The sequence below is a fragment of the Gymnoscopelus microlampas genome (assembly GCF_963454915.1).
Source record: "Gymnoscopelus microlampas genome assembly, chromosome: 23".
Taxonomy (NCBI): domain Eukaryota; kingdom Metazoa; phylum Chordata; class Actinopteri; order Myctophiformes; family Myctophidae; genus Gymnoscopelus; species Gymnoscopelus microlampas.
The window spans coordinates 19,134,959-19,150,164 of record NC_139960.1 but is presented as its reverse complement, the minus strand read 5'-3'; the positions used below and the strand labels follow the sequence as shown (position 1 = coordinate 19,150,164).

General features: G+C 43.3%; 1 protein-coding gene across 1 annotated transcript in view; it reads right to left on the bottom strand.

Moving 5' to 3' along the window:
- Positions 1-4,293: 4,293 nt before the first annotated feature.
- Positions 4,294-15,206, bottom strand: part of lrig3 (leucine-rich repeats and immunoglobulin-like domains 3) — a 28,022-nt gene continuing 17,109 nt past the window's right edge. The window contains exons 9-19 of the mRNA XM_084049708.1: positions 14,678-14,758; positions 14,487-14,558; positions 13,765-13,836; positions 13,116-13,279; positions 12,263-12,601; positions 10,627-10,908; positions 9,407-9,889; positions 7,977-8,135; positions 7,285-7,425; positions 6,269-6,538; positions 4,294-5,047 (exon numbers count right to left, since the gene is read on the bottom strand). Coding sequence (XP_083905834.1) covers positions 4,794-5,047; positions 6,269-6,538; positions 7,285-7,425; positions 7,977-8,135; positions 9,407-9,889; positions 10,627-10,908; positions 12,263-12,601; positions 13,116-13,279; positions 13,765-13,836; positions 14,487-14,558; positions 14,678-14,758 — 2,317 coding nt within the window. The 3' untranslated portion in view covers positions 4,294-4,793. The remainder of the gene's footprint in view (positions 5,048-6,268; positions 6,539-7,284; positions 7,426-7,976; positions 8,136-9,406; positions 9,890-10,626; positions 10,909-12,262; positions 12,602-13,115; positions 13,280-13,764; positions 13,837-14,486; positions 14,559-14,677; positions 14,759-15,206) is intronic.

Genomic DNA, 15,206 nt, shown 5'->3' with positions numbered 1-15,206 from the left:
TCTTGTAGGCTATGTGCTTTTAATCACAGAGGACCCATGGAGAGACAATAGAGAATTTTATGAGGGTTGGGGACTGATAGGGTCTGATGGGAACCGACGGTGGGTCAGCGGTGGGATTTGTAGCGATGGTTACTCGTGTGAACATTGACCGTGGGATTTCTGTGTTCTATAGGGCGGTCTATTATGAGGTTTAACCTGACTGGTACGACCATGTAGACGGCTCCTGGGTTTTGTGTGGTTAAACCACGTTAAACCTGGCGCCCCTATGCTGGGCATGTCAGTATAGGCACTTTTGTTATGGAAATAGTCGATCTACAAGCTCAAAACGCATTGCATTGCAACCTGTTGTGAGCTTAATTGCCCAATGTCGCTATTCGTCATATGATGAAGTATAAAGGGCTTACGTGGTTAATATGGTGTAAGCCTCTCTTCAAGCTACAATAACTGTACTTACTCCTTGCTGATAATCTGTGATGTACTATATACTGAATCATGCCAGGGATTTATAGTGGTAGGCCATAAAGGACAAACATCCTTCTCCGAGAAATGAAACAGCTGTAGTTTTGAATTATTCCATGAAAGTAAACTGTCATTGTGCAAACTGGCCCAACAAACTCAGATCACACACGAGAACCATCAATAGTGGGAAATGGTTTATAAACTCAGCACAACACAAATCTTGGTGGATCCATTTTCAACAGGTTGTCAGCAGTAAGGATTTCTGACCCAGAGAGAGAAGGACCTCACATAGTGAAAAGGAATCAGCTCCTTTTATTTTTTTTACTTGTGTACTTTAACTGCTGAGGATTAGTTTTGAGAAAGCGTTACTAATGTTGGAAATAACACACAGGCATACTAAGAATCCAAAAGATTTCTTGAGCTTCACAACAAAAGAATAACAATTCTTGTGAGCTGCCTTTAGCTATTTAATATAATATACATCTGTCTCCACGTCGACACATCTGGCAACAATGAAGGCAAATTAGCTACAAAATTCAGAGTGTCTGGCAATGAGATAAGGCCCTGGCATGCTAAATTCATTTTCTGGGCTTAGTCAGCGGGGTGGGGGTGGCGGTGGGGGTGGGGGACCTACGCTGGCCTGGGGAGCTGATCTAAGATCAGCGTCCGATTGCTGTTCATAAATGTCAGAGGGTCACTGAACCGAGATCAGAGGCTGATCTGAGACCAGGGGATACAGGACTCAGTCATCCCTGCTGCCAGTCATTGGTGGTCTGGAGGAATAGTCAACTTCCTGTCTTGTTTCTCTGGAGCCAAAATCAAAGAGGGGAAATTATTCTGCAATCTGGCCAGTGTTTTCTTTTTCCCCCTGGCTGGAAACGCTAAGGTTCTAGCTGGCTGCAGTCTTTGCAGGAGACTCCTGGTTCTGAAACCTCCTACCCTTCATCCTCCTTGTTATAGGACAAATTGTTTCTCTATTGCAGCAGTTTCAAAGACTTTCCCACAGGAATAAATAAACCATTTTGGTCTGACCAACATGTTTGTAGGTGAATTAAGTCCACGCTCATAATTAAGACTAGCTGAGTGTACAACCTTGCTTTCTAATGACATATTTCTGTCAACAACTAAAAACAAGTGATACAATAAACAGGACATAGAAACTCACATTCATACTGCTGGACTTCCTGAAGGGACAAATATGACTCTTCTACTCCGTTCTGGGTTGAAATATGCTTCCCAACACCTTTTACATGCATCACAAGCAAACCATACATCACTGTAACCTTAGAAAGGCCTGAATGTGTTTCTCTAAATATCATACAACAAGTAAGTCACCCTTTAAAATATGATCACTGGGATCACCAAGTTTATCATTTAACTCTTACATATGATGACGGTTCACGTTTAGCAATGGCTAAACCTTTAGCAATGACTCTAAACCAGCTCAACTCCAGGCTGAGATAACGTGATTTGCAGGAAGTCGACCAGTCCTTGAAAATTGCCTCGACAGCACTCGCAGCAGCAGCTGTCTCCCAGGTGTTTGGACGTGTGTGGCTCCACCATCTTGTCTTAATCGCAAGCTCCTCAAAGAACTGGCAAGACTTCCAACAAACCCCCTTCATTCCTTTACAGTGGGGTAAATTCGTACAAACCAGGACAGCACAGCACAGCCAACAGCCAGGTGTACTTAAACACTGCTCAGGCGAAAACGATGAGAACTGAAACAACACACCCTGTGAAAACAAAGCTTTGTCATCATTTCCAAACACAAACCAGCACCATGAGTCAAAACACAGACCTCTTGGAGGCAGATAATTATTACAAATCAAAGATGTTTTACTACTTTTCAGTCTAAATACTTTCCACTCTGGCAGATTCAGTCTTTAGACTCAAACATGTGTCCTTGAATAGGGTTTCTGACTAAATCCCCCTCCAAAGCCCTGGCACCGCCGTGGCCCTGCAGTGAATCTGCCATTTCATAAACACGGCTTCACTGTGGCAGTCGGGGAGCCCGCAAGATGCTTTCCAAGTGCAAGTTTCAACAGCTAGCCCGAGTGCACAAGCACACCTTTTTCCCCCCATGTTGAAAAGGAGAGGCCTGAAAAAACAAACCTAGCCTACATGTGAATAAAGCTGGAGGGGAGGGGCAGAGGGGGGTTTGGGATTGGGGAATGAGTCATGATGAACCGAGGAGCCCTGAAGCCTCCATGTGCTGAATTCACCCAAAGCAGCAACCGCCGTCCTGCACGGTTTTAAACGGAGCTTCAGACAGTGAATAAAAGAGATAAACAGAGAGGAAGACATCAGAGAAGGAACGAGGGGATGGTCTTTGACTTTCAGCTCACTGACGCTTGATTGGAACCAGCCGTATTGTGCTTTTTTCTTTTTATTACAGTGACTTTCTTATGAAACAATAATTCATGATTGCTATTATTCTACTGGACCACCATTAACACTCAAGGTCACTCAAATTCACTACCAGCTATCCTAACTTGGGCTTCCGTCTTTAGCCCAAAGGAGCCCTTCACAAACTCTACCCAGAAGCGGCTGTACACTGCCAGACCGAAGGTCCTCAAATGCCACACACCTCAATATGCACAAACAGCCATGCACAGTGGTGGAAAAAGTACTCAAATGTTTTACTTAAGTAAAAGTATCAATACTGCAATGTAGAAGTACTCTGTTACAAGTAAAAGTCCGGAATTCAAATGTACTTGATTAAAAGTACAAAAATGTACTTAAAGTACCAAAAGTAAAAGTACTAAAATGTTTGAAAATAGCAGATCTACAAGCTACAACGCGTGAAAACTGGAAATACTCCAATAAAGTAAAAATATCTCAAAAGTGTACTTAAGTACAGTACTTGAGTAAATGTACTTAAGTTACTTTACGCCACTGGCCATGCATAGCATCTCTCTCTCTCTCTCTCTCTACCTCTCTTTCTCTCTTCGTGGGGGGGCTGATGACAGGCACATGCCGTCCTTGGCGGTCTGTGGTTCTTCTTCGAAATGCCAGTATCAACACCCCCGCCCCCCCCCCCCGCCCCCCACCTTCCTCCTCCTCCTCCTCCTCCCGGCAAGCTGTTTCATATCCTCCCACCACAGCACCGTGATGTGTTAATGATAAAGACAGTATAGGGCTGCTAGTATTAGATTATATTTCCCTACATAGTGATTATTATACAGCACCAAGTGCCGCGCTGAGAGCTTGTAGATCAACAACCTTCTGGCCTTGACAGCTCCATACATCCAAACAGAAAAGTCCTATCTGATTGTATCAAACAACGTTAAACTCACCAACATGGCAGCTGTACGGAAAGCTTGAATTATCCTCTTTCTATCTGCAAAGTTTTCATAAAAATCCACCGTAGAGACGTGTTATGAGCTACTTTCTGTCAATAAATTCCGTGCAGGTGATTATTCTTCTCAGCGTCAAGAGTTTGGAAGCGCTCGTTTTCAAAAACCCAGCGTCCTGCTGCCTGCTGCATCATGTGACATTTAGAAACAGGTGGTACAGAGGACCGTTGAGTGATTTCCAACGAGCGCTTCCAAACTCCAAATGCTCCATGCTGCTCAATGTTTTACCACTCAGTCTAGATGAGGGGGGCGGGTCAAGTGGGTTAAATTAATCGTATAACTGAAAAGCATGTTTCCCCCAATTTAAAAAATCTAATCTAAGTTTTCTGCATTTTCCTGACACAAATGTCCTCCCAAATTTGATTATGTTTTACAATCGATCATCTTTTTAAATAATCAATGTGTTTGTTGTGTTGTACCCCATAAAGACAGAAACACAGATTGGGGGACTCACAGAACTTCAGTGTATGTAGCAGCACATGTTTAGGGGTTTTTATTATGTTTGGGTATGTGCAAAAAGTTGCTTCATTCAAAGCAACAAAACAAAACAAAAAAAGCTTAGGCTGGAATAACTGAACAGGCAGGATTGCATGACACGAAAAACACTTGTACAATGAAGGTAAGCAAAAATAATTGAATCTGTTTTGTACACATTTAATTTACAAAATATAATAAACTTTGTATAAAAAAAGGCATATATCCATTATCTTCTTTAACTAACGTTTGTCCCATGGGAACAGTCTTTGCCGGTCATATCCTCCTCACGTCGCTTTCTGCATTTTCTGGGAACAGTGCATGCACTGTCCTTTACATTCACTCGTTGCATATTTGCAGAGTCTTTTATTGAAACGAGGGCCATCGCCCGGTACGTCTGGACGTACCACAAAAAGTGTCCATTCACTGAGGTAGAAGTTTTTTTTGTTTGTTTTTGGGTCAAAAGAAGCTCACTTCTTTTCTTCTGTAGGGCACCATACTAAACTATGTGCTTGTGCTGCCATGATGTACAGTGGGGTCAGTCCTGCTCCCATGAAATGACTGTTCGTAAGAATTGCCGTTCGTCTCTGATCTGGAGTCCTCAGTGTGAACGACATTGTCCTCGTGGTCCGAGTCCGTGTCTAGCGCTGCGTATGGGTTCTCGTGGAGGGTCATGCCGTTATGCAGGGCCAGGGGAGGGGCCCCGCACGCAGCGTTGAGTTCCTGCTGAGGCCTCCAGGGAGCTTTCCCAAATGTTCCTGAAGGAGAACATAAAAATCCATAAGTTCAGACTCGCACTCATTCATCAACCCATCTATAATATATCTATTTAGAATTCAAAACAACTTAACCACTTAACCCAAGACCTGAAGCCGATTCTACAAAATGTCTCCTAAATCCCGACAGTATTATGTTTCTATATCAGTGGTTCTCAATCATTTTCATGTCAAGGACCCCCAAAATCATATGTATTTGGCCACGGACCCCCATCTCAAAATATTTTGTTCCAGGGGGTCCCAGAAGCAAAGATTTGAGTTAAAAATGTTCGCTTTAAAAAATATATATATTCAAAGGTTTGCACACATTTTCACGCTTTTTCAAAAATAGCAGATATACAAGATATATATGGGCTTGTATATCTGCTATTTTTTAATAGCCAAAGTGTAAAATAATGTTTTTTTAGCTCAAATCAAAAAGTGACAGATGCATTCCAGGTCTTAATGGGTTAAACACTGTATTGACCGGTGTCCCCAGGCGTCTATACTCTCGTTCTCTGTCTTACTCTCTCTTTGCTGAAAATATCTATAAGCTCAGAAACCCGTCACCTATTTTCGCAGAATGTTTGCCTGTTATGACATGCCAAAGGGACGCTATAGGGTTCAACCGGTTACAAAATCTAGGGTGGGCGCTCAGGTGGCGTCTAGGGGTAAAGTACCCGCCCACCACCGTGGAGTCTAGGGGTTCATCTCCGGTTTGGCTGCGTAACTATAGGAATGCCATTGCCTGTGTTCGGGGGGAAGCCGGCCGGGGGGGTAAATCTTTGTCGCTTTCTCATACTCCTACAGTCTGGGGGGCCGGCACCTGTCCGGCGCTACGTCCTCTCGGTGGGGGCTCCTCACTGGCAGGTGAGCCATTAGGATACAACAGCGGTGGCAACACAGAAATGTGTGTGCGGGAGGGAATTAATTGGCATAATGAGTAAATTTGGGAGGAAAAAAAGGGAGAGAAAGAACTGGCAACTCAAAAAAGAAAGTCAGAAAAAGAATATAAATAGAATATATACATAAATAAATGTAGGCTGAGAAGAACAGAACTTCACGGTGACTTAACTCTTTAAGACCGGGGAAGCATCGTTTGTGTAATTTTAAAGATTTCTTGGAGGTCTTCTTGAGCTTGTAGATCTGCTATTTTTGAATAGCCAAAGAAATCGACAGTGACAGAGATGCGTTCCCCAGGATCGAATGGGTGTTAACACCTACCCATGAAGGTACTGGAGGGGGAGATCCTCTCATGAGGTCGTCCGTAGTCGTTCACGTCCACCTTGTCCGTGGGCGAGGGGCCGTCGCCCAGCAGCTGGTGGTGGAGGCCACTATGATGGAGGCTGCCGTTCGGGAGCTGCATCAGCACGCTGGAGGAGCCGTGGTCAAAGGGGTCCGCCAGGGACCCGCCACACGGATAGTAGTCCCTTCTCCTGTTCAGACTGCCACTGTAGGAGTCAATGCACATGGGCCTCTGGTCGATGGCACAGCCTAAAGCCGGAGGAGAAATACAGTATGTTAACCACTTAAGCCCCATATACCTCGTCATGCGGCAAATAGCGAAAATAGATCTACTAGACCGCAATTTTCTTTTAAATAAGAAATTTGATTCAATTTTGTACATTTTTTTTAAAGATTTGTTTTTACATTTGTGGCTAAGAGTTATGCTCACGAGCACCAACAGAATAACAATATTAAAGTACAATTGTAAAGGGTTTAAATTATATGAACTAGTGTTGATTTTGACAGCAAATTTTGGTTCAGTTTTAGTCATAGTCTTTTGAATTAAATTCCATTTAGTTTTAATCATATTTTAGTCATCTGAAATGTTTACATTTTTTGTCTAGTTTTAGTCGACTAAATATCATAAGATTATAGTCGACTAAATCTACAGTTGATTTAGTCGACTAAAATGGCCGTGATGGCGTCGTAATGGCTGATTTTACACTTGGTTGCTATTTTCAGCTATTTTCAGAGCGCAACACCCGAGTGCAACCAAACATAGAACGACTTGTATTTTAGTTCTACTGGATCTCTTCTCCACTAGTCCCTCACTAACATTTTAGTCTTAGTTTTAGTCATCGTAGCTTCGTCTTTATTTAGTTTTCGTCAGTGAAAAAAGGTAGTCGACAAACATTTTTCGTCATAGTTTTAGTCAACGAAATCAACACTGATATGAACTAATAAATGCAGTCCACTGAAAGTTAAACTGTACTGAAACACTGAGCTGTACAGACCTGTGAAGGTGTCAGATGGCTCTGTTGTGTATATGTTGTCCCTACGAAGCAGGGAGCCAACGGGCCCTTGATAGTGGCAGATCAGTGGATCGATAGATGCCTCCATGTCCGTTTCACTTCCTGTATCCAACTGACACAGCCCTGTGAGAGTAAACCATAAAAAGAAATGATGGAATGATGCTTCAGGTTTCTGTTAGGACATTATGTGGATCTCAGAATCCACATAGAAACGACTGGAAATGTTTTGCTGCAAAATAATATGCCATTTGTTCGTCTTAACCCATTAAGACCTGAAGCCGATTCTACACATTTCTTCTAAATCCTAACAGTATTCTGAAAAACGTGTGTTTCTATATCAGTGGTGCTCAAACTTTTTCATGTCAAGGACCCCCAAAATGATATGTATTTGGCCGCCGACCCCCATCTCAAATATTTTGTTCCAGGGACCCCCAGAAGGAAAGATTTGAGTTACAAATGTTCAATACAATATATATTCAAAGATTTGCACACATTTTCAAGATAGCAGATCTACTCATAGCGCGCTTGTAGATCTGCTATTTTTGAATAGCCAAAGTGTAAAATAATGCTTTTTAGCTCAAATCAAAAAGTGACACAGATGCGTTCCAGGTCTTAATGAGTTAATTTAGCGTATGGACATAATGGACATCACAACATCAAAATGAACGTCATACCGTTCATGTCTTTAGGCTGCAGGTAGAAGCCACTGATTGAGGAGGCCATATACTGATGGCTGCTGCCAGTCTCCGAGGGAACGTAGCCGTCCTGTCTGTCAGCCAACGTTCCCTGGGATGAGAGGTAGCTGGGAATGTCTGCGGGCAAGTTGGTCTCATCTGTAGCACAATGATAAGCACAATCATACAGTAAGCTCACACATGCAACCACGTTAAAAACATTTTTTTTTTAAACTTATTTACTCATTTTGTTCATCAATTCTGATCTAAAACATATTTTTGGCATGTCAATATACTGTAAAGCAGCGGTTCTCAACCACCGGTGCCGGACCGCGGGACATGTACCACCAGGCCGTGAAAAGGCGGGCGAGGAATTCCTACTTTATGGATTGTACAAATATGTGCAGGCAACTTCCGAGTCTGAACAATTCTGTCGCACGACAGTGATATCACTGACAAATCCTTGGTATATTTATTTATTTATGTATTTATTTATTTTCTTAATTTTTATCCCACGATTTTATAACCCCTATTTTTTACACCCAGTGCCAATTGTCTATGTAATCCTGGGCACTACCTTCCCTCTGCCAACCTAGGGAGGCCAGGGCCGAGCTCATGCCTCCTTCAATGCGCAAGCTTTGGGAATGCACTGCGGATTTGTAGCGGAAGTTGAGAGTCGTGTAAGTCCCGGGAAAGACGCGCTGTGATTGGCCACTTTGAGTGTCAGTTGGGGCAAACGCAGTCCCCACAACATTTACTGATGACGCAGAGGAGAGGACACGCCCCCAGTGCCCACAGCGTCCTCCTGCGGGAATCGAACCCAGGACCTTCTAGCTTGGTATCTTTATAACCAACCTGGAGCGTATGGTGTACATCCATGCTCGATCTCACCGTCGCTTGACAGTGAGATCACTGACGAATCCTTATCCTAGTCTTTTCAACCAGCGGCGAGACGCGAGCTACAGTCACTACAAGCTGTCTTTTTTTCACACTCGTGCTACTGGAACACTAGCAGGATTATTATTTCATGTCAACACTCGAGTACAACTAACTGTCCACTCTGCCAGTTTAGCTATAGCCTAGTTTTCCACCTGTCCAAAGTCATTTAAAGACATGAAATATTAGTTGACATTACCTTTTGCAATAATCCTGTGGATACAGGCTAACTCCATAGCTCAATGATATAACATGATATAATGATATATAATAATATATAAATAGCAGTCAGTCAACTTCTATTTTGGTACGGTTGAGTTTGGGTTAAACAGATGCGACCCCACCTATACACGAACATTTCACGAACTGCGAGCCAGTCTGTGGTAACAGAAAGGTTGGGAACCCCCTGTTCTAAAGAGTCTGTTTCTCAATATTTGTCAATATTTTTCAATAGCGAAAGTATGTAGGGTTACTTAATAAGTGCTTCATCTCACCGGTGTTGGTGACGCTGCAGTCCTCGCTGCGTCGGCGCGTGTGGTAAATGATGACCACCCACACCAGCGAGGTGCCCACCACGCAGCACACCACCGCGATGATGACGATGCCCACCGTGGTCCAGCCGTCCTCGTCCGACGAGCCCCCTATGCCGCCGCTCGCCGCCCCGCCGACCCCTACGACGCCGGAGGAGTCACAGTTGGGGTTGGACAGCACCGTCAGCCGGATGTTCCCCCGCTCCGTGCCGAGCGCGTTGGACATCTCGCACGTGTACTTCCCCGCGTCCGCCTCGGCCGCGTCCACCACGATAAGGAGCTGGTTGGCGGCGGCGAAGAAGTGCCGTTCGGTCACCACCAGCGGGCTGTCGTCTTTGGTCCAGTTGAGCCTGGGCGGGGGGCTGCCGCCGGCGATGCACTGGAGGACAGCTGTCTCGCCCTTGGCCACCGTGCGGTCCATGAGAGGGCGCAGGAAGGAGGGCGTTTCTGTGACAGGGGGAAAGGGGGATTCGATAAGGGGGTAAAGCGTTATGGGCAAAGTACTTTCGATTCCCTGTTTTGGGGGCCGTGTCTTCATTAACAACCCATTGAGGCCTGAGGTTCCGATTCTGCAAAATGTCTTCTAAAACGTTTTTCTGAAAAACGTATGATTCTATATCAGTGGTTTTCAATCTTTTTCATGTCAAGGACCCCCCAAAATGATATGAATTTGGCCGTGGACCCCCATCTCAAAATATTTTGTTACAGGGACCCCCCAGAAGCAAAGATTTTAGTTAATGTTAGCTTTAAAAGAATATATATATTCAAAGATTTGCACAGATTTTCAAAAAAAACAAAAATAGCAGATCTACAAGCTCGTAGCACGGCACTCAGTGCCGCGCTATCAGCTTGTAGATCTGCTATTTCTGAATAGCCAAAGTGTAAAATAATACTTTTTAGTTCAAATGAAAAAGTCACACAGATGCGCTCCAGGTCTTAATGGGTTAAAACAAATCTTAAAATGGTAAAAAAAAACGAACAAAGCAAAAACAGCAGATCTACAAGCTCGCAACACGTCACATTTTCGCTACTTGTCAAAGTATACAGGGGTTTAAGAGGTTAAAAAACAACCATAAAGTGTTTTTCGTTGTTCACATTAGTGGTTGTTTCAACTGAAATGGTGGTCGTGACAATTATCGTTTTGTGAGTTTTAACAGACAAGCGACAGAACACGTTCTTCTCACCTAGAACAGTTAGCGTAGCGTTAGCCGATATCGCTCCGGCTGTGTTCTGGGCGGTGCAGCTGTAAACGCCGATGTCTTCCGTCTTCACGTCGACGATGAAGAAGACGTCGTCCTCGGGCATGACGTGCATACGGCGTTCACGGGCGGCGGGAAAGTCAGTGCCGCCGTCCTTCTGCCAGGCGATCTGAGGAGAGGGGTGTCCCACGGCCGCACACTCAAGCCTGGCTGTGGCTCCAGCACGAATACTGAGGTCCATGGGCATTTTGGTGAAGGATGGCAGAACTGGAAAAGAACACGAGGAGTTCAAATAAATGAATGAATAAATGATATGGCCTCCCAATTCTTTGGGATATTTTTTGTCACAGTATATTATTTTCACATATGTGTCCTCTGCATTTAACCCATCGTTTGGACTAAGGGTTTCTTACCTTTTCTATGACGTTATGATATATTAGGATGAATGGTACAGTAGAAAACATTCAGAACTCCATCCCGGTTCCGCCACAGCTTAAAACGTGCGCCAATAGGCCTTGCGCTAGATCGCGTATTTTAATAGCTTTTTTTTTGTTTTTTTGTTGGTGAGATCTGACGTTCATAGTGACAGAACACTGTAAAAAAACTAAAAAAACAAACAGAAGTCTCGCTAGACGAGATCGAAATCTCGAGATTTCAATCTCGTCTAGCAAGACTTAGTTTTTTTTTTTGTTGCATAGTGTCACTATGAACGTCAGATCTCACCAAAAAAGAAAAAAGAAAAAAAAAAACGCGATTTAGCGCAAGGCCTATTGGCGCACGTTTTAAGCTGTGGCGGACCCGGGATGGAGTTCTGAAATTTTTCTACTGTACCATTCATCCTTAAGATATCATAACGTCATAGAAAAGGTAAGAAAACCTTAGTCCAAAATTCCCCTTTAAGTTTAAAGGACCAATCTAGTCTAGCATGTTAGCCTATTGATAACGACTCACGGTAGTTGACATTACTGCCGACCATTTTCAAAAGCATGCCACTGTTCTGTGATTTTGGATTGAATTCCCATAAATATATCTCTTTAATTAAAAAATGTTATAAACCTTTCTGGCTGATAAATCTGTCGCTGTTAACAAACATTTTGCTGTTTGTAAACATTTTCTAAATTAACTGTTTTCAGCTATACAAATCCACGCTTTCAAACGTGATGATAACACATGTCTTTTTATAATGCATACATACAGGATTTCTATTGTGTTGAATTAACCATCCCAAGCAAGTTTAAAGCCTTTTTCAAGTTGATTTTACTACCGCACTGTGGAATTCAAAGGCTTACTCAAAAATCAAACAAACCACGCTATGCTTTGGAAAATGGTCGTCACTCAGTAATGCCGAGTATACCATGAGTCATAGTCAACGGGCTGAACACGACAGACCACCTTCACCGTCCCCACTTTCAACCTGGCGTCCCTACTTTAGGAATGTCATTATAAGCAACAATTTTAAAAAATAAGTATAAAATACAGAATAGCTGTGATTCTAAGTATATAGGGCTTAAGTGGTTATTGTAAAGCTATTATAGTGAGATTTACTGAGGTGATTCATAATATTAGATTAGCTGTAGGCTAGAGAGACACGGGTAAAAAGACAGACAGATTCCACACATACTGTTGACAGTGAGCTTGGCCTTGGTGGAGTAGGAGGAGCCAAAGTGGTTGGAGATGACACACTGGTATTTGCCCTCGCTGGAAAACTCCACGTCACGCAGCTGCAGGGTGGTGGTGTACTCCGTTACCTCCGGTGCCTCGCCCCCGGTCCCCGCCTGGGCCCGCAGGTGGGCCTGGTTGTGGATCTCCGCGTCGTTCAACCCTTCGTTGTCTTTCTTCCAGGCAAAGGTCATGGGTGAGTCGCTGGAGCTGGCCGCCGAGCAGACAAAAGTGACGTTGGTGCCCTTGATGGCCGACTGGGTCTCAGGTTGAACCGTGATCTGAGGCTTTGGGAAGTCATCTGAAAAGAAGACGTTATTTTAATAGGGTAAAACTGGCATTTGACGGCAGTTTAAGTATACAAAAATGATATAATATGCTGTATAATGTAATATAACAACATAATGACTTAATAATGCATTTCAGTGTTGAAAATAGAAATCGAATTTCTATCTAGAAATAAGTTAATCAGAAGTAATGCAAGTTGCGGACATCTATAACAAATGGGGCCAAAATGGCTCATGAAATGGAATGTAAGGGGAAAAACACCACTGAATTATATCGTTAAGTAGTTCTATCTGACAGCAAAAGTTAAAATTTCATGAGCTAGTTTCCATAATGTTCCCCTCATGATGTGGGCTCATTAGGATGTCCAGGAGTTGGGGGGAAAATACTGAACAATCTGGGTCAGTTCATAAATGGAAAACCTGTCACGGATAAATGGCTGTTTTTAACAAGCAGCAGTTTAAGGCTAGTGTGAATGGATGCGTGTGTGTGTATACACAAGCGTGCGCGTGCATGCGTATCATACTCACCACACACAAACTCTTCTTGGCTGACGTTGAACACACTCTTGCCCTTCAGCATCTGGGGATGGGCACAGCTGGCATTGACGTAGGGCAGGAAGGCCTGCTCTGCCACCCACAAAGGTAACCATTTAATCTGGCAGTCACAGAGCAGGCTGGAAGTGTTCAGGTGCCTGGAAGGAGAGCAAGGTAAGACGATACCTTAGTAACTTTCAGAATTGGAATGACTTCAGTAAGGTTGAACCAGACTTAGTGGGTGGCACACGACATGATCATAAGTGCTAAAGAATTTAAACAATTGAACAAAATAAATACGAAGTTTTAAAAAGTGGATTTCAAACCAAAACTGCGAACACTATTATGTTATGCATGTTTTAAAATGTTACTTAACATCATAGCTTTCATGACTAAAATGTGGGAATGTTATTGCTTTTGTACCCGTTTAGATTAGAGCTTCTTCCATGTGCTTATTGTAATTGGATTATTTTTAACAGGTAGATATTTGTATAGTCTAACCAAGGAGAGGGGTCGCAAATTATCCTCGGCTAGAAACCCCACATACAATGCAACGGTTTCATGTTTTTATAACTTGATACATTGTTTTTTATAAATTAGGTGTATTAACTAAAAATGAGAAGGTTTCAGGACTGAGACTTACAGCTCCTCAAGCTTTTTCATCTGGGAGAAGGCGTTCCCTTGGACAGACATGATCGCATTGTGACTCAAATCTCTGAGGAGAGAGGAGAGAAGAAACAAAGAGTTGATGAGAAACCTTGTGAGAGAGCTGAAAGAAAAATGGCTAAACTATATTTCCAAGCAAGGCATATTTGGTAGACTCAAAGCTGCAAACACGTCAATAGTCAGAGAGAAGAAAAGGTTCTGGGCTTGAGAACAATGAACCATCTGGGCAGAGCTGTGCTGTGTTCATCAGGAGAGGCTTTACTTTGGCTCCTTTGAGCTCCGACAAGGCTGGGAAAAAACGTTAATTAGAATCAAATGCAGCTGTTGCATGACTACCACAAGCACACTCTGGCACATATGTGCAAAAGCAAGTATGTGTGCACACACACACACAGACACACACGCACTCCCGCACACACATGCGCACACACACACACGCACACACGCACACACGCACACACACACTTCTCACATTCTCTCCAGTTGCCTCAGTGATCAATATAGCCTGGCAGACATATAAAGATACTAATGGAAGCTTTGTTCCACATCAAAGCGGGAAGAGTGGTAGAAAACAGGTTGAGCGTGCAGTTCTCACAAACAAGCTCTGCTAAGGCGTCTGTGATTCACCCTGCTTAAGTTTACAGCTCTGTCTTTTTTTGAAACAATCGATGAGAAACACAACACATGAGGGTCACTTACAGGTGCTCCAGCGTGTCCAGGCCGGAGAAGGACTTCTTGGTCACGGAGCGGATCTGATTCCCTTGCAGAAACCTGGGGAACGGTGTTACTTATGTTAGCATCTCTGCAGTCTCAGATTCCTCTATTATACACAGATTATAAAAGGTTCATCCCATCGCCGAGAGGCTGGAGAAAAGAGCATGCCGACTCACAGTTTCTTCAGGTTGTCCAAAGCAGAAAAGGGTCCGTTCATGTCTTCAATGGTCCAGCTGATTTCATTATTTTGGAGATCCCTTTCCACAGAAACAAAGACAGACCGCATCGTAAAAATCCACACCCAGAAAACAACTGCGTTTGCGATGTTAATAAAACTTATGTGGCTTTGCATTTCGTGTGAAGGGGGAAAAGTCTTGAGACTAAATTCAGAGCGGGCCCCCATCACTTGGGGAAGTTTTTTCTCGTTTTCTTTTTTTTTTCTTTCTTTTTTGCGGGACTTTGCATGTCTGTAATAGTTTTTCCGCGTGTCACAGCAAAAAAAAAGGAAAAAGGCCTTCACATGCACATGGTTTTATAAGGAAGCGCTGCAACACAACATGTGTGCTACTTCCTGTTATAACTTAATCTGAGAGAGTATATAAACATAGTCTGATTGGTACTTGGGTATGCATTCCATCCTTCAAAGGAGCCGTTAGCCAACACATTTCCTCTATCTAGACAAAGGCAACTAAAAAAGCCAAAATG